The sequence below is a fragment of the Periplaneta americana genome, chromosome 13, assembly GCF_040183065.1.
Source record: "Periplaneta americana isolate PAMFEO1 chromosome 13, P.americana_PAMFEO1_priV1, whole genome shotgun sequence".
In the NCBI taxonomy this organism is placed as follows: Eukaryota; Metazoa; Arthropoda; class Insecta; order Blattodea; family Blattidae; genus Periplaneta; species Periplaneta americana.
In genome coordinates, this window is record NC_091129.1 from 136,607,169 (window position 1) to 136,626,464 (window position 19,296).

Below are 19,296 nucleotides of genomic sequence, written 5' to 3' on the forward strand. Positions count from 1 at the left end.
TTTCGGTAAAACTGGCCATTAAGTTCAGATTATTTCAATGTGCTGTTTTTGCATAGTAGTCTTTCAATCTCATAAAGTTTTGATTGAAAAAACTGTTGAAGTCATTCTTTCCTTGACAGTCCAATATTCATCTTTTAACAGGTTTATAATTCATTTTTAATTTTGAAATCATAATTTCTTCAATGTTTTTTCTCCAATTGTTTCCATATGATGTTAATTTTGTTTGTTAATAAAAGTTATTTGTTAACGAATTTTTCATATTTCTAACAAGTTAACTTTCAAAGTTTTGTATAATTAGAATATTCGTGGAATAATTAAAATAAATGCACGTTTCTATCAAGATCTTAAAATGACAGACCTTATTGTACAATTAACGTAAATAGAAAAGGAAATATTATTTGGATGCTTAAATGCAACAGTTCTGGAGTTAATGATCATAATTCAGGAATCAAAAATACAAAGATTACAATTTAAAATTAAAACATACTTTTCACTTTACAATACACATAACAATTAGTTTATACAAACTTTCTTGTTCAATCACAGACAAAAACCACTAGCAGGATTTTAACATTTTTAACTAATACTCTTACATTATCTTGAGGTAAAATAATTCCACATGGGTAATGCCATATAAATTATTACAGCACAAACTAACAAGCAAACATTCTGGTGGGGCCAGATAAAAAAGTTAAATATTTTTCTTCCATCATGTTAATAATGTCAAAAGAAGTGATTATACAAATTTTGGCCACTCAACCGCAATTACAAGGGCTGTAAAAAAATAAGTTCGCCAGGGGCCGTTAACAGAAAAAAAAACACAATTTCATTGGACAAATTTATTGGAACTGACAGCAGTTTTTGAGCTATTTTTCAACATATCTTCCATCAGAATTGAGACATTTCTCATATCATGAGATTGACAGAGAGAGGTGCAGACACAGTCAAATGCTAGTTCAAATCTGAGGCAGCTGATTTCTACAACACAAAAATTGATCCCATGGTATTACAAATGTCTTAATTCCAGTGGGGGATATGTTAACAAATAGCGCAACAATTGCTATATCTGTTTCAATAAATATTTCCATGCAATTGTGTTTTTTCTATAAACAGCCCCAGGGAAAATCACTTTCTGGACAGCCTCGTAATTGCGGTCAAGTGGCTAAAATTTGTATAAGCACTTCTTTTGACATTATTAACATGGTGGAAGAAAAAAATTTAACTTTTTTATCTGCCCCCATTAGAATGTTTGCTTGTAAGATCCATCATTCTCACGTTCATTACTGAATTACTTTTATTATAACTGAAGTCCTGAAAGACCACATAACATTCAGGTATAAAGATTATGTATTAAAATGAAAAAGTATCAGATGGCTAAAATATATTTATATTTCAGTATTCCAACTACAGTGAAACCTCTCATTTACAGACATCGAAGGGACATAACAATCTGTCCGGATCTGGGAGGTGTCCTTTATTGGGAGGGAGACTCCCCATTCTAACAGAAAATTTATAATATGCGTTATGTATCCGTTCATGCTTGAAATGAAATGTATTACTGTAGTTTAATTCTAAATACAGTATACTGTACTACAGTAAATTCTTTGCAACTTTGAACTATAGTAGATAAAACTGAGAAAGGAAAATACAGTACTGTGCCATGCAATTTTATTCTAGGCCTACAGTTATGCAGTACTGTAATTTACAGTTTTCAAATTAACCTTTACGCTCAGGTGCCATGTCTCTGGAAACAGGAAAACTGATTGAAGTGAAGATAATAATAATCCTACTAATGCCATAATGTGTCGAATACAATTTCACAATTGTGGAAACCTTGGACCCATCAGACAGGTTAAATTTTATGATTCTGTTTATCCACCCGCTTCCAGCTAACAAGGGGTAGCCGGCTGGGCTGGTGGTAGCCTACGAGACCCTTAGGGCCATATTCATAGACATTCTTAGCGCGGGCTTCTGGTGGATGATCAGCGAACTAACGTTTTTCGTATTCATAAACCAGTGTTAGCAATATGATATTATATGAATCCTGTACAAATAATCACTCGTTAGTTGGGGCTAGTTTAGCACGCTTGTAGCACGGGCTAGCGAAATGTCTACGAATAGCATCCTTATTGTCTTCTTTCATGTTAAGGAATTTAATTCTCAAAACTAAATTTTCCATTTTTGTAACACATTAGATCTTGAAATTCAAGTTCTGTCCGCAGTCAGGAGATAAAGCAAGCTTTAGGACTGTGAAACAGCTGTCCCTGTCCGTGTCTGAGAGTTTTCGTAAACGAGAGTTAAATTTATCATTATTTCTATATTATTTCAGTTAGGACATAAAAATCTGTCCGTATATGAGTGTCCGCATATTAGGGGTGTCCGTAAGGAGAGGTTTCACTGTACATACTTTCTAAAAGGAAGGTTGATATAAATATGAGAGGGATGGCGAGTTTCTACACATCTTAAGACAAAAAGATAGAGTGAGAAGGATACCTTCAGAGTCTGTGCAATTCACATTTACTGATCGTCATAAAAATTACAGTGAAGTCAAATTTTCTCCTTTATGGACATTATAACTCTTAAGTGAAATAAATTTTATTTGCTCTAAGCTGCAGCACAAAATATTTTCTTACAGAAAAATTAATTTGTTTACTGAGAACACATGCAAGCCCAATTCTTTCATATAGTATGGGCTAAGAATCTGTGTGATTTTATGTTTCACATTATTGAAGATCAAGTACAGAAGTTACAATTAAAAATGAAAGTTTACAACCCATAAGAGAGACTAGGAAAGAACTCATGTGAGTATGTATGAGTGAGAGAGAAGGGAGGGAGGGAAAGGGAGAAAGAGCGAGAGGGCAGGAGAGGAAGGGGAAGATCAGAGAGAACTTACGACATGTTATTTTACAGAACTAACATCATTTTAAAAAGTTTAATATTTCTTCAACTCAGAAGAATAGCAAAATCAGGTCATTAATAAGACAGAAAACTGTATGTACAGAACAAGGTAGAATTCATAAAGAAATTTGATTTTCTACTATTTCTAACCTTCCATAATAAGACATTCTACATTTAAATTCAGCAGTATGTAACTTGTTAGTAACTAAACTTGTAAAAGTCACTCTCCAAAGTATTGTCTCGCTGCTTCTGCACTTATGTCTAGAGGTGTCCTTAATTTCTGATACTCTTATTAATTTTACCAATCTGCTTTTTGAAAACAATAAAAATATGACTACCTTGCTTGTGCAAAGATCTCATACAAACCCATGTTTAAATTCTTTTAAGAATTTCCACATACAATAAATTTACATTGGAGAAAAAAAAAAACATTAATGTATAATATTTAATATAAACTCTGAACATTATACAGTATTACAAAAATAATAAAATAAATTATAGTGAAATTTGCAATCAAGTGCTACGTAAGTTTCAACCTTGTTCTAGTTTTCATTATTTCAATGTTTTGTCTGCAAACTACTTGTATTTTCAAAAATGGCAGCTTGTGTAATACCAGTAAATGATTTTTTTAAATAATTCTAATAATAAATAAACAACGTGCTCTAAAACAAAACTAAACTAGTATACCTTAAAAAAAATTCAGAGATTGCAACAAATACCACACTTCAGTTTGTTATCTTGTCTAATATGTCTTACTAAAGAAACAACATAATATGGGAAATTAAGTCAGTTATTACCATATCACAATCAGGCTCTTAACATTAATTCACAAACAGAGGTGATATGTCTTGTTATTAAATTCTTGCTGTTAACCAACTTATCTAACATAGACTCTAATACAACTTCTTGAAGTCTAGATATGCTCGTGGTATGAAATAAACAATTTCACATCCCAGCTATAGTTATAACATTGACTTGTACATCCAATGCTCGATTTTCTTCATTTTTGTTTAAATATAATACAATTCATAACTGCTAAACATGTGGTCAGGATCCAACATAATGACTGAAATTCCCCACATAAAGTATGACAAAACGAAGTATTTTTATTATAAACACATTGGCAACTCTTGAAATTCTTTTTATAATATGTATATCAGTGCAGAAAGCAGTAAGAGTACCATATCCAGAATAATACGATAGATTTAACAATATCGCGTGAGTGCAAATCACATCTTTTAAATTGTACCTTTAACTTCTTGATTAACAATATTACTTTGGTGAAAATACCTGAATTTCTTTCTGTTAAACTGTGATAAAATATACGCCACTGAAATTAAAAATCACAAGTCTTTCCTAATCTTCAGTTAAACTGTAAAAAATATTTTGCTAGGAGACATATGCCTCAATGAAAGAAAGAAATAAACAATGAATAACCTAATTAATACCTTGTTATCATTTTAGATAGTGTCACATGGAATGTTTCCTCACTTCACAGTAATATAAGTTAAATATAAAAATAAAATAATTTAAGATATCTACCCCCACAAGAGACGAAAGTATGTTAATATCCATAACAAACGCCATTACAAACTTAATAATAAAGTGTGTACAGTGAGGCCGTACAATCATTTCCTGTTACAGTAATGATTACCAACAGCTACATTCTTGTCTCTTTTACTATTTCTAAATTTGTTTTATTTATAATAGCATCATACACACATACATTCAAGTATGTAAATCCAGGTTTAGGTATTATAAATTCCACTGTAAGTCAGCTCTTACAAATTTATTATTTTGAAAGTGTGACATACTATAAAAGAAACATCCCTCAATGTATACAAATTTCAGAAGCTTATTAATATCTACATATGTTCCCCACCTTCTGTTCACCCAACTGCTCATGTGATTAATAAATTTTCAATTTATTTTAAAGGTCAAGTTCACCTCTGACGTCGCATTCTAGTGGCACGAGCCCTCGGAGCGGTAGAACCGGATCCAATACTGAACATTCCCTGACCTGAGGGCTGACCTGAAAACATGGGAGCAGCTCCAGCACCTATAAAACAAAGATGGCTTACTTAATCACCTTTTATACAAAGATGCAGAAATATATCTAACAATTTCACGAATCAGATTCTTTTTTAAAGGAATATGCAAGCGTAAGAAAGACAAATATTCATAAATAAAAGAAACATAATAATCACAATAGAATCATACCAACCCTTTAAGTAAAAAACTATATTACGTATTTATTCTGAAATATGTATTTGACTTTCGAATTTACAAAATACAACTTAGCAGAAAAACCAATTTGATCTTAATTTTTTCTCCATGAGAACAGCGATTTTTCTTCAGTTTCGGGGTTGATTGGTTCTGAACTTCATTTTCCCAAAATCCGTTACAATTTGTGGAGTGCACACGCACGAGCACACACACACACACACAAACCCTCCACCCCACCAGTACTGAAAACTCAATTACAATTGTCAAAGCAAATATCTGTTCATCCTAGGCACTATAGAATTCTAGATACAGAGTATTTTCTGTTTCTCAGGATCAAAATTTTGCTTCTAATCATCGAAAATTCGAAATATCGGATTACGACTTATAGTTATAGTGGTTCGAGAAATTGAGGTCAGACTTATTACCTTCTGCTTCAAAGTGCTGCAAACATTTTTCACAGGCATCACTAAGTTTATGGAATCAGTTGCTGTGACACCCACTTTGCAGACTGTGATATTGAAGCAGATCGTAAATGATACGGTGTGCTAAGCTGTAATCTTCATCATTGCAGCTATTTTATTCACTGTCACTGACGATTTTCCATCACTAACCTTCAACTGTTGCAATGGGACTCTGGCTTTATGATTCACCATACCTGACAAGATCAACTAGCATCTGCTGCAGAAGTCACACCATTTTTTAACTTTCTAGTCCACTCTTACACTTGCTGCAGTGACAGACATGCATCACCATATTTAAATGAATTTAAATCAGTTTTATTCCGTCATTACTCAAAAAAGGGATAATCGAATGCTGCCCCTCTTTAGTGCGTATCTCAAATGATGTGATCACTTTACACTGTTACTGAGAAAGCATGTTGCATTGCAAAGCATTGTTTCACATGGTCCCTGTTCCTGAAAGTAGCTACTATGAAGTTGTTTCCAAAATTTTGCTACTTCATTCCTCATACAAGAATATTCAGAGACATAATTAAACTTGTTTAAAATCTGCTCTGCGTTCAAAATAACATGAGCAAAAACTGGAAAAATTACATTCAATAAACATGACGTAATTGTATCATAAAATTCATTAAATATTTTCATAATAAAAATATCACTGTACTTACTTACTTACAAATGGCTTTTAAGAAACCCGAAGGTTCATTGCCGCCCTCACATAAGCCCGCCAGCGGTCCCTATCCTGTGCAAGATTAATCCAGTCTCTATCATCATACCCTACCTCCCTCAAATCCATTTTAATATTATCCTCCCATCTACGTCTCGGCCTCCCTAAAGGTCTTTTTCCTTCCGGTCTCCCAACTAACACTCTATATGCATTTCTGGATTCGCCCATACGTGCTACATGCCCTGCCCATCTCAAACGTCTGGATTTTAAGTTCCTAATTATGTCAGGTGAAGATACAATGCGTGCAGTTCTGTGTTGTGTAACTTTCTCCATTCTCCTATAACTTCATCCTGCTTAGCCCCAAATATTTTCCTAAGCACCTTATTCTCAAACACCCTTAACCTATGTTCCTCTCTCAGAGTGAGAGTCCAAGTTTCACAACCATATAGAAGAACCGGTAAAATAAATGTTTTATAAATTCTAACTTTCAGATTTTTGGACAGCAGACTGGATGATAAGAGCTTCTCAACCGAATAATAACACGCATTTCCCATATTTATTCTGCGTTTAATTTCCTCCCGAGTGTCATTTATATTTGTTACTGTTGCTCCAAGATGTGTGAATTTTTCCACCTCTTCGAAGGATAAATCTCCAATTTTTATATTTCCATTTCATACAATATTCTGGTCACGAGACATAATCATATACTTTGTCTTTTCGGGATTTACTTCCAAACCGACCGCTTTACTTGCTTCAAGTAAAATTTCCGTGTTTTCCCTAATCGTTTGTGTATTTTCTCTTAACATATTCATGTCATCCGCATAGACAAAAGCTGATGTAACCCGTTCAATTCCAAACCCTGCCTGTTATGCCTGAACTTTCCTAATGGCATATTCTAATCACTGTATTATGACAATATTTACTAGAGAAACAGTAAATTCCTTGATGACTAATAGAGTGAAATTTATTTATATCATCAAAATGTAAAAATAATATAATGCAAACCTTTACCAAATTGGAATGCAGTATTGCTGCTAGAGGTTCCTGCAGAGAAATTGATAGCTGGTGCTGAAGGATTGACACCAGAGCTTCCAAAATTGAAACCTCCTGCAAAGAGAAATAAATTGTGTACTTCTTGCGATTTGTTTTTGCAGTAATTTCAACAATACCTCGTAACTTTAAATTAAAACTATGAGATCTGTACTACAAACTGACAAAGAAAGGGACAAATAGATTAGCAGGTCAGCCTGTTCATCTGTTAGTCAAACTCAAAAGCCTGAAAACACTCTACGATGGTACAGACCCAGAAACAGAATTTGGGCCACCTGAATTTTTCAAGTTCCAGTTGTAACATACTGCACATGGGCTATTCCATATGAAATCGATCAGTAAAAAACCTCGCATTTTTTTATACTCTAATTTTTTCCCTATTTATACAAGGTGCTGAGGAGAGTGCATTTTCAAAAATATACTATCCAAAGTCAAACGGTTTTCATATCGTTGAGCGACAAATTTAGCGTATTTTATAAAAACAAGCCTCTTTCAGCACTCAGAACTCTGGAACCATTTACTGCAGAACATTGAACGAGAGCTCATTTTGAAGCTGACATTTGGTAGGTTATGTTAAGAAGTAATCCTTATTTTTATTGTACACAGAGAGACAGATAATCTGATTTTACTTACTTTTAGGCTTTTTGACAATTTGTAAAAATGTAAAAAAATATTGCGAAAAACCTTGCATTATTAAGAGGGATTCGGCATTGTTTGCTAAGTGGTATGGCAATAAGTTTCGAGGGTATTAAATAGATTATTTTCACACGCCTGGACTTGAACTGCACAGTACCACACGCACTGGCCGAGAGCTGAAGATAAGCGAGCGTTGGGCATCATTTTACTCCTGTGTTTATGAAAACTTGTGATAAAGCTAGCCCAGCTATGCGCTACTAAACGAAACATCACATGTTTGTCTCCTGGCCTTGCTTGTCTCGGCTAGCTCCCGTCTCACAGTCAGCTGGTTAGTTCACGCGTGTACTATTTATTTTTTTTTATTTGATATTTTCAATACTTTCTTATCAACATACCATCAGTAAAAAATATGTGTTTATTTGCACTTTCAATGCAGAATCTAACTGTATATTTTTTAAATATTTTTTTCCCAGACAAAGGCGTCTTAATGAGGAAAAATCTAAATTTCTCCATTTCCATAAAAAGTAAGAAGATCTGTTTATATATCAATTTAAACTTTAATTTCCCAGCATCAAAATAAACCATGATCTTGATCATTGGGTGAAAGGGTTTCGGAGCTACAACAGTTTAAAGTTGCTAATTTTATGAAAATACGATAAATTTAAATATTTTTAATTTAAACACTATGAAGTTCTGATGCCTCAAACTTTCGACAAAGCAATGTATCACAGTTCTTAACGTACAAAAAAAAGTTTCATTGTATTTAGAAATTGTAAGGTCAATTTTCTCTATATTTCGGTTGATATGAGATGGAATAGCTCACATGCTCAGTCTGTACTATATAAAAGTAAGCATTAACGAACATTCATTTCTAAAATCAAACATGAAGCAAACATTTTTTTAAATTAAATGCTGTGTTGATTTAATACGGAGTAAGAATGTAAGACATTTTTATCAGAATACTGGTTACCTGTTGATTGTGGGGCTGTAGAAGATGTACTATTACTTGATGCTCCAAACTGGAAAGGAGTCTGCAAGCTTGTACTGGTACCAAACAATCCTGTGCTGGTGCTAGTTGAGGTTTGTTGCACTGGTGTAGCTGCTGGTGTGGATCCAAAACCAAACATAGGCTGTGCATTCCCACTACTAGCAAACACTCCGCCAGAAGGCTGGGCTGTAGAACTGCTACCACTTCCAAACATTCCGCCACTGGACTGTGCTAACTGAGTGGATGGACTCCCAAATAAACTTCCAGAAGACTGTGATGTCTGGACGGCTGGACTTCCAATATTACCAAACAAGCCACTACTAGCCTGTGAAGACGGGGTTGGTACATTTGCATTGCTACTGAAGGGCCCACCTGAAGACTGAGGTGTCAGGTTTCCACCACTTCCAAACACACTGCCAGAGGATTGCGTAGTGGGAGTGGTCAAACTTGTATTACTTCCAAATAAGCCACCAGAAGGCTGGGGAGTTATCTGATTGCTGGTACTTCCGAACACTCCGGTGGATGACAGCAATGGTTGGCTGGGAGTACTTGAACCAGATCCAAACAATCCAGTGCTCGGCTGCGACTGTCCTGATGTACTGCTGCCACTCCCGAACATCCCACCTGACGGATTTGTCAAATTTCCAAATAATCCACTATTTTGTTGTGAGGTCTGAGAGGATGTATTTGTGCTGGTCCCAAAAACTCCTCCAGAAGACTGAGATGTATTTCCAAAAATCCCACCACCTACCTGCGGCTGATCAGTTTTACTTCCACCCACTCCAAACACTGGCTGTGTGGATGTTTCAGTCAAGTTCCCGCCTGTTCCAAAAACACTGCCACCCAGCTGTGTAGCCTGACCTGTCGTACTGCCTGTGGACCCAAACATCCCCCCAGCAGTTTGGTTGGACAAATTTCCACTTCCACTGAATGAAAAGCCTGAAGGCTTAATACCAGATAAAGGATTACCAAAAGGAAATCCACTAGTTTGAGATGAACCTGTGCCAAATTTAAAAGGACTCTGCTTCTGAGACCCTCCATCAGCCTGGACCTGCTGAGGTGTTTGAAAGAAACATCCTGTACTCTGCGTAGTATTAGTTGTAGTATTGAAGTTGAATACAGATTTTAAAGCAGAAGGCCCAAATTGGAATGGAGTGGATGACTGACTCGTTGCAGCAGTTGTGGTAAGGGTGCTGATGGTGGTGGCAATAGTGGGGGGAGAGGTGGTACTGGTGAAGGTAATTGTAGTGGTGGTAGTGGTAGAAGGTACAGTAATTGTACTGGAAGTCACAGCACTTGATGGTGCAGCTAGTGGTTGGAAACTCCCTGCTGATGATGTACCTGCATTATCTTTAATTCCCTTTGAGAAGTCAAATTTGAAGCCTCCAATCGGATTGAGGGAGCTACTAGTTGTTACGATATTTGACTGAAAAGGACTGCTACTACTTGATGCAGGTTTCATTCCAAAGCCTAATGTGGATGTCAATGTCGTTATTGCTGGAGCTTCATATGGCTTATCATTGGTTTTAGCAACACTAAAAGAACTGCCAGATGCAGGACTGATCACACCTGTTGTAGTGGTAGTAGTACTAGGTGACGAAGAACCAAATAAGCCTAAGGCTGCTTGATTACTGCCGAGCATGAAGCCTACACCAGAAGAGAATCCTGGTCCAGATGCTGAAGTTGTGATTGCATGTGTCGAGGTAATAGCTGCTGATTTATTTCCAAATGAGAACAAACTTTTACTGGTTTCTGTTGCTGGAGATTTTGAGACATGGATAACAGTGCTTGCTGATGTTGAAGAAATGCTGCCAATACCACTACTATTACTACTGGTATTTGCAAGAGATCCAAACCCTGACTGCAATGTGGAAGGAGAAATTATTGTTGATCCATTACAAGTAACAAGACTCTGTGAAGAAGAAACTGTTAACTGTGGATTAATATCAGAAACAGAAAATGATGCTTTTGGCAATGCAGTCACAGTAGCAGCTGATGAACTCAGTGGTGGATTAGAGACCTGGCTGGTGCCGAAGTTAAATGTAATGGGAGAAGAGACAGTAACATTCTGTGGTTTTGTAAGGAATTCTGTTTTTTGTTCTGTAGAACTAACAGCACTTGCAAGATTTGTTGATGTTTCTGGAGTAAGTGTCAATATTGGTTTTACTTGTTCTCCAAGTGTGGCAACGACTGGAGATGTAGTCAAGGGTAGAGTTGGTGCTGTTTGGTTCAATATTGATGTTACTGGCGCAGATGTAATGGAACTCAATAGGCTGAATCCAGTGCCTGCTGCACTGGTGTTGGGTGCAGTACTGCTCACTGGAGATAGTACACTGGTGGTTGAGAATATACTCTTTACAGGCACTGTTTCTGCAGAGGAAGCAGCCTGAATTCCATTTGTGGTAGATTTTCCAAGTGAAAATGAAGGGGTGCTGGAGGTCACGATTGTTTCTGCAGCAGTAGTAATCTCCTTTGCAGTAGCCACAATTCCTGCAGCTGATATGGGGGTGAAGATAGTTGAAACGGTTGTCATTGGCAGAATAGAAACTGCAGGTACTCCATTTGCACTTGTAGACGGCAATGGTTTTCTCATAAAATCATCTGTAATTAAAAACAAAATATGCCAAATAAAAAAAACAGAATTTAACGTGAAATTTCAAGTTTTGAAAGTTGCCTGGCATACAATATAATTACATAACGAAATTACACTGTGTGAGGTATATATACAATAGTTTAAAAAAAAAAGTGACAAGTTAAGCATAAGAGAAAAAGAACCTAATTGTCAAAAAAAAAAAAAAAAAAAGTTTGTTCTTAAAGCATTCAGCTACTTTCTAATAAGGTCAGTCACGTCAATTACTTCCCCCCCCCCCCTCTTTTGAGCTCAGGTTTTTAAATTCTGAATCCACTGAATATACTTACTGAGTAATCAAATTTGACTACAAATCCTGAATTTGACATTTTTCATCTAGTTTCAGAATCTTAAGGATTTGAAGTATTCTTTCACAAGCGTTATACAATCCTAATATTTTCATGCTTTTGACTGAGTTTCTACAATACAACAAAAACCAGTTTTTATAAGCTTTAATTTTATATATATGTATAACACAACCACTTTCGAGAAAGATACTTCAAGGTCGATTTAAAAATCTGGAAACAAATTTAAAAAAAAAAAAAAAACGATTTTGAATGTTTGCTGGTGTTTCAATACTGTTTCTATAAAATTTTCAAATTTGAATGTTAATGAGTTAAGAATCTTATTATTTGAGAAGTTCTGGTTTGTGGTAACTGGATTATTTAAAAATACATCTTCTGCAACATCAATGTCAACCATCAAAGGTTTCAAAATAGAACTTACTGTGTATAATTCTCATAATATCATAATCATTATAATTTTTTATATTTTCACAGACATACAGTATCTTTTTCTTCAACATACGATATTTCAGTCTAAATATTAAAAAAATAAATTTTTCAAGATCTGGAATTGTTGAAATGTGTAATGATTGTACATAATATAAAATTAATTTTTCGTCTTCTGTTTGTTGTTTTTAAGCTTATTTTGTGCATGATAAAATTGGTGTGCTATTAAGTCATTCTTGAATATATGTATACATTTACATTATTAAGTTGACGATTGTTACTATAATTCAGTTTTTGAACAAGAATTCTCAATATAGTTTCATATTAATGTGTGTATACTGATAAACGAGTTGTAGTAGTCTGTTCTCGCTTAGATGTTGTAACGTACACCAGACACCACGACATTAATGTAATATTACCAATTATTTTATGAATTATGACAAATATAAAATGAAGATATAAATTACATCAACAAAGCTTTACATAAATTGAGCTATATATTACAAACACAATATCATATATTAAAACATAAAGTTTGAAAATGTATTTTAATTTAAAATTGTGGCTTTAAAATACACATGTAACTGAAATCATTGTAACACGAGTTTTATGTATTGTAATACTAAATAGAATATAATTAGTTATACAATGTAGACTTATTTATAACCTAAACATTTTTTCCAACAAGTAAAATACATAAAGCTCGTGAGTCATTATTACATATTATTACTTATTATTATAACACCAATTTGATGGTTTATTATAAGAAAAAAAACAAAAATTCCACTATGTAATTTAGATATCGTAGAAGCAAGTTGTAGCTGATGATGCTGTAAAAGGCAAAAACGTTTATACATTATTCATATTTAACATGTATTAACAAATGTTAATATTAAATTAATAAGTCATAAGATTGAACATTTTAACATTATTTATTGTATTCAATAACAGACTTACCGTATCTCAAAATCAAAACCTGAATTGAGGGGCTTAGAACAAAAAGCAGGTAAGTGACATTATTAAAAAAAATGAGGTAAGTGCGTGATGTGCTAGCCCAAAAGGATGTTTCTTTGGGATGAAATCAGGTAAGAGATCACACTGTGCAGTGCTGCTATATGGGCATCATTTCACCAAGCTAGTGTATAATATTTCATTGCAAGTAGAACTTTAACTGTAATTTCCTCAAAACTAGGTTTCTGTCACTTACCTGCTTTGTTCTAAGCCCCTCAATTGTAAACAACATGTTTTTGTTGTTTTACATATCATTCTTCATACACTTGCTGCATGTCACTTGTATAGTGACTTTCACACTTATGACTAGAGACCGGAACTTTGGCAGAATGCCTTTTCAAATGTGTTAAATCCATCTTCATTTTGAAAGTAAATCTGTACGAATTATACCTTTGTGATTGAAATGTCACAGTTTTATGTTGCCTTTTTCTGCCTTTTTTAATATAAATGCCTAATTTACAAAATAAATGCTTTTTTACCTTTATTTGATTTTATTTATCTATTAGTTATTAATTTATTATTAAAATTGCCTAAAAGTATATTTTAATTTATTTTTATAACCGCTACAATGAAAGTGATTTCACCGAATGTATATTATTGTCTTTCAGTCAGTTCATATTCTCTTTGCAACAATGAGTGCTGCCGTGCAAAAATGTATAAAAGTAAGCGTTTTAATTATTGCTTGTGTTTATCTGACAAGGCAACAATGAGTGCGGGTCTAACGTTATTTTTAAAGGTTATTTTTCTTTCAGTTTTCATTACGATGTTGTTGTATAGTCCCGTCGCTCTAATTTCCGGCAGCCAATCGCGTTGCAGGTCGGCTACATTTAAACATGTGCTTCTTGTGATTCGCTGATTCATTTCTTAAGGCTCGATAAATACTTAATATAATCGCCAGCCATTTTAGCTCTTTTTTTTTTGGCGTTCGCAGAAAGCACACGAAGACGTTATTTGCCGCTCAATTATTTGCTGAATTACATTGCGTTTGATTTATTATCATAGGAGCTACGACATGATAATGTTTAACAGTGTGGCAAATAGATTCCTCGTATGGTAGCTCGGCAATGTGAGAACAGAAATGGCGAATGATACTACCTACCTACTACTACTAGTAGACTTTATAGAGCCTTTACTTTCTAAGACGTAAGCAAAGGGGCGGAGTCACACCGGAAATAACAGCGTCGGGACTATAGCTAGCTAAATATTTAATATCGCAACATATCAGTACAACCAAACACAAAAAAAATGCACTTTCTAAGGCTACTGGGAAGATTTCTTTGCTTCCAACAGTAATTGCAACATCGAGTCGAAAATCTCAATTTGCACTCGACTTATGTAAAGCTTTTCTTGCTGCTGAAATCCCTTTGTGGAAAGTGCAAGGTTGTGGGTCTACCGCAAGGTTTTTGTAAATGCCTTTTATTGCGTATTTTAGCTACTTATAATGCCTTTTTGCCTGCCTATTTTAGCTATTTATAATGCCTTTTTGCCTGCCTATTTTAATGATTCATAATGTCTAAACTTCCGGTCTTTGCTTATGACCAGGGAAAGGATTTATATGTAAATACATATTTACTTATAAAGCTAATATAATTTATATTTTGCATTATCTTTATGTTTCACAATGTGTAGGGTTGAAAAATCCTACCTTTATTTTCCATATTTTTCCATATTTTAGAGTTTAGTACATATTTTCGTTAATTTCCATATATTTTCCATATTTCATATAAAACAGTCCATATTATATTAGGTTTAACAATAAAACAAAACAAAATTCCATTAACTTTTAAAAATACATTTCAACAATAGAGATTTAAACACATGTTCAGTAATCCCTTTAACATCAGAGTTATTTGAAAATTAGCAGTCCTATCAACAATGGGAAAGTAAGTTACAAAACTGTATTAATTTAATTTAAAATTTTTAACAGACTTCAGTTGTGCAGCTCAACAGTTAAATGCCAGTCAGAGTACACATAGGTTCAGTTTTGTAAATCATACTATAAAGACGGTAAATATGCCAAAAGTACGTCATTCAGTCAATTTAAAATCAAAACTAACAAGTTACATTTCAGAATTTAAAGAAGATGGTTTATCAACTGACAATAAAATATTATTTTGTAATTTGTGTCAGTGTGCAGTATCATCTACACAAAAGTTCCTGGTGCAACAACACATTACAACTAGTAAACATCAGGCCAACAAACAACTAAATTCCAAGCAGAGACAATTGTTTTTAACACAACCAACAACATCGAATGTAAGATCTGAGTTTAACATCGACCTGTGCCGTTCTCTCATCTCTGCTGATATTCCTCTCTACAAACTAAAGAATAAGGTCTTCAGGGAATTCCTTGAAAAATATACTCAACATACAATCCCGGATGAGTCAACACTTAGGAAGACGTATGCTCCATCCATCTACGATGAGACAATACAGAAGATAAGAGATGAAATTAAAGATAGTTCAATTTGGGTTTCCATTGATGAGACTCCCGACAAAGAAGGTAGACTTGTTGGTAATGTAGTTATCGGTTTGTTAAGTGAACAATATTCTGAACGAATTCTTTTACATTGTGATGTTCTAGAAAAGTGCAATAACAAAACTATAGTTAAACTGTTCAACGAAGCTATGGGTATCCTGTGGCCAAAGGGTATTATGTACGATAATGTGTTATTCTTTATTAGCGATGCTGCCCCTTATATGGTCAAAGCTGGACAAGCATTATCTGTTGTATATCCTAAATTGACTCATTTTACTTGTGTGGCGCATGCATTTCATCGTGTGGCAGAAGTGGTCAGAGACAATTTCCCTAAAGTAGATTTGTTGATTTCATCAGTGAAAAAAGTATTTCTCAAAGCTCCCAGTAGAGTTAACGTGTTGAAAGAAATGTACCCTGAAATTCCATTGCCACCAAAGCCAATTTTAACTAGATGGGGTACATGGCTAGAAGCAGTTGAATATTATGCCGAACATATAGACTCTATTAACAATGTTCTCCTTGCATTGGACTCTGAAGATGCAGTCTCAATTGATACTGCGAAAACAGTTACCTGTGACATAAGTGTGAAGAATGACTTAGCTCACATTCAGCATACATTTTCATGCATCATAAAAACGCTCAAAAGTCTCCAAAATAGGCACCTTTCACTATCTGAAAGTTTTGAAATTATAAATAGTACTGTGGAACAACTGAATCGTGGTAGAGGTAAAGTTGCAGATGCAGTAAGAGCTAAGGTGGACACTGTACTTTCAAAAAACCCTGGATATGAAGAACTACAAAAGGTTGTTGCTGTGATGAGTGGTGAATCAACAGTGAAGATTAACTTGGACTTATCCCCAGCAGACATTGTGAAATTGAATTATGTACCAGTTACTTCTTGTGACGTCGAACGCTCTTTTAGTCAGTATAAATCTATCCTCAGAGACAATAGAAGAAGATTCACTTTTCAGCACTTGAAAGAAATGTTTGTAACCTATTGTTATGGTAACAGACAATAAAAATTGTGTTTTGTTGAAACTACATTGGAAGATAAGGTACGTCCATTATATTTTTTGTTTAGTTTGATTAAAATGTACCAATATTTAACGTACATAGTCATTTTTTTATAATTTTAAGTCCATATTTAATTCCATATTTTGGTAAAAATCCATATTTAATTCCATATTTTGGTAAAAATAACTACATATATATTTACATATTTCATATATTTTTAGTCCATATAAATCCGTTCCCTGCTTATGACACTCGCAATAAAAACAGTTTAAGTATTCTGGTACATCATCTTACAAATAAAGGGTGCGGCATATCATCTTCCCTAATTTAAAGTTTAAATAAAAAACAGATGGATCAAAATAAGGAAACTTCATTAATATGAATGGTATCTTAACCGTGGGAATTTTCCATTTTTTTAATAACGTGTCTCTCAAGTGGTGTCCTTCACTATCAATGCATTGTTGAATGCGACTTCGGAAATTCTGAATCACTCTAAGTAGCATTTCTTGAGGAATAAGACCAATTTCTTCCTGTACTGCATTTCGTAAGTCTGGCAAAGTCCTCGGCCGATGTTTGAACACCTCAGCCTTAAGATGCCCTCATAGAAAAAAGTAGCAGGGTGCAAGGTCTGGTGATCGTGCTGGCCAGGGGACGTCGCCACGTGAAGAAATTAAGCGTCCGGGAAAGATCTGAGCAGCGACAATGGAATTACCACTTACCAGAAACGATACCACAGCGTACGCACGTTCTTCACCCGTCCACGGCATAGTTGGAATTCGTTACACATTACAATTTGCACTAATTGAATGTTAATTCCGTGTATTCATTGTCCTATTCAATTCTTGTTGTTTTGCGCATGTCATCTTATATCGTTATGGCAACACATGTAAACCTAAATTTCCCACTGTTTAGATACAATTCATATTCATATAGTTTCCTTATTTTGATCCATCTGTTTTTTATTTAAACTTTAAATTAGGGAGGATGTTTTGCCGCACCCTTTATCAGCAGAACTTACATGTATTTACAAATATATTGTGTGGAAACATGATCATAAAACATAAAAAAAAAAACGTATATGGTTTTTGGTATTAAAATTTACAATAGCTTGCCTGAGGATATTAAATATATAAGTAATAAATACTCTTAAATTCAGGATGTATATAAAAATGAAACTGATACAATTGTGTCCCTACAGTCTAGAGGACACGTGTGGGCCTTTGAACTCTTGCCTAAGGTATTTTATATTTGACTTTATTGTAATTTTAATGTATTTAAAGGTATTTTATTAACAATGTCTATACATTCTTCTATACTGTCCATCCATAAACCACAAAAGAAGTACATTAAAATCATCAGTACCAGTTGCAGAAGACACAGCCCTGCAGTATATATTGACTACACCCCACCTTTGGCTACTAGCAACAGGCATCTATAATGAACACCGATCAAAATACCCCTCATTTGTCGTGAAAAACAACTGAATAGACTACAGTGGACTTTATGTTGCCAGCAAACAGCTGGATACATTAAGACGATTGATTAGGTTTCCTCATAGATAGACATCTATCTTGGAAATCACATATTAGGTATGTATGCATTATCTTCTGTAACCTATTTATTAAAAAAATTGATGAACATTGTTAGTTTTGAATATGTTCGAAATGCATACTTTGCCTTTTTTCAAAGTGTATTCAGATATGGACTTATTTTGTGAGGAAATTCTAGTGATATTACAGACATTTTATTAATTCAAAAGAAAGTTATTAGAATACTGACATCTTCAACTAGTAGAACACACTGTAGACCTCTGTTCATACAGACAGGTATTCAGACAGTCATAAATCTGTACATAAATGATGTTCTAGTGTTTATGAAAGAACATTTGCAGGATTTTAATATGAGAAGTGAGATACACAATCATACAACGAGGAATAGGCAATTATTAGATTATCCACTTTGTAGACTTAGTGTGACAAAAAAATACTATAAGTTGATTGGAATCAAATTATTTAATAAGCTCCCTATAAACATTCAACTTCTTCCTGTTGAAAGTTATAAAACAAAACAGTACAGTTGGTTAATTAAAAACCCACTTTACTCAATAAATGAGTTCTTCGAAATTGACATACATTTTTAAACAATGCAGTTTTAAATGTTATGGTTGTTGTTTCTTAATTTTTTTTTAATAATGAGATTTTAAATGAAACCTAGTGGTAAATCAATTTACATTTAAATTTCAATGTATTAATGAACAGAGCAAATTGCACTACCTTATGTTACATTTTTAAAGTTTATTATTAACCTCTGTTGTAGTATTCTTAACTATAGTCGCGACGCTGTTATTCCCGGCGTGACTCCCCCTCTTTGCTTCGTCTTAGGAAGTCAAGGCTCTATAAAGTCTAGGTAGGTAGTATCGTTCGTCATTTTTGTTCTTTCGTTGCTGAGCTACCAGACGAGGGATCTATTTGCCACAATGTTAAACATTATCATGTCGTAGCTCCTACGA

The 19,296-nt window shown here is 34.2% G+C and overlaps 1 protein-coding gene across 4 annotated transcripts in view; it reads right to left on the bottom strand.

The window, feature by feature from the left end:
- The window catches only part of LOC138712467 (uncharacterized), an 84,640-nt gene that overhangs the window by 54,619 nt on the left and 10,725 nt on the right, over positions 1-19,296 (bottom strand). For 2 of the 4 annotated variants that reach the window (XM_069844314.1, XM_069844312.1), the window contains exons 7-9: positions 8,906-11,524; positions 7,255-7,356; positions 4,846-4,957 (exon numbers count right to left, since the gene is read on the bottom strand). In XM_069844314.1, coding sequence (XP_069700415.1) covers positions 4,846-4,957; positions 7,255-7,356; positions 8,906-11,524 — 2,833 coding nt within the window. The remainder of the gene's footprint in view (positions 1-4,845; positions 4,958-7,254; positions 7,357-8,905; positions 11,525-19,296) is intronic. The other 2 variants (XM_069844315.1, XM_069844313.1) reach the window with 1 other exon arrangement.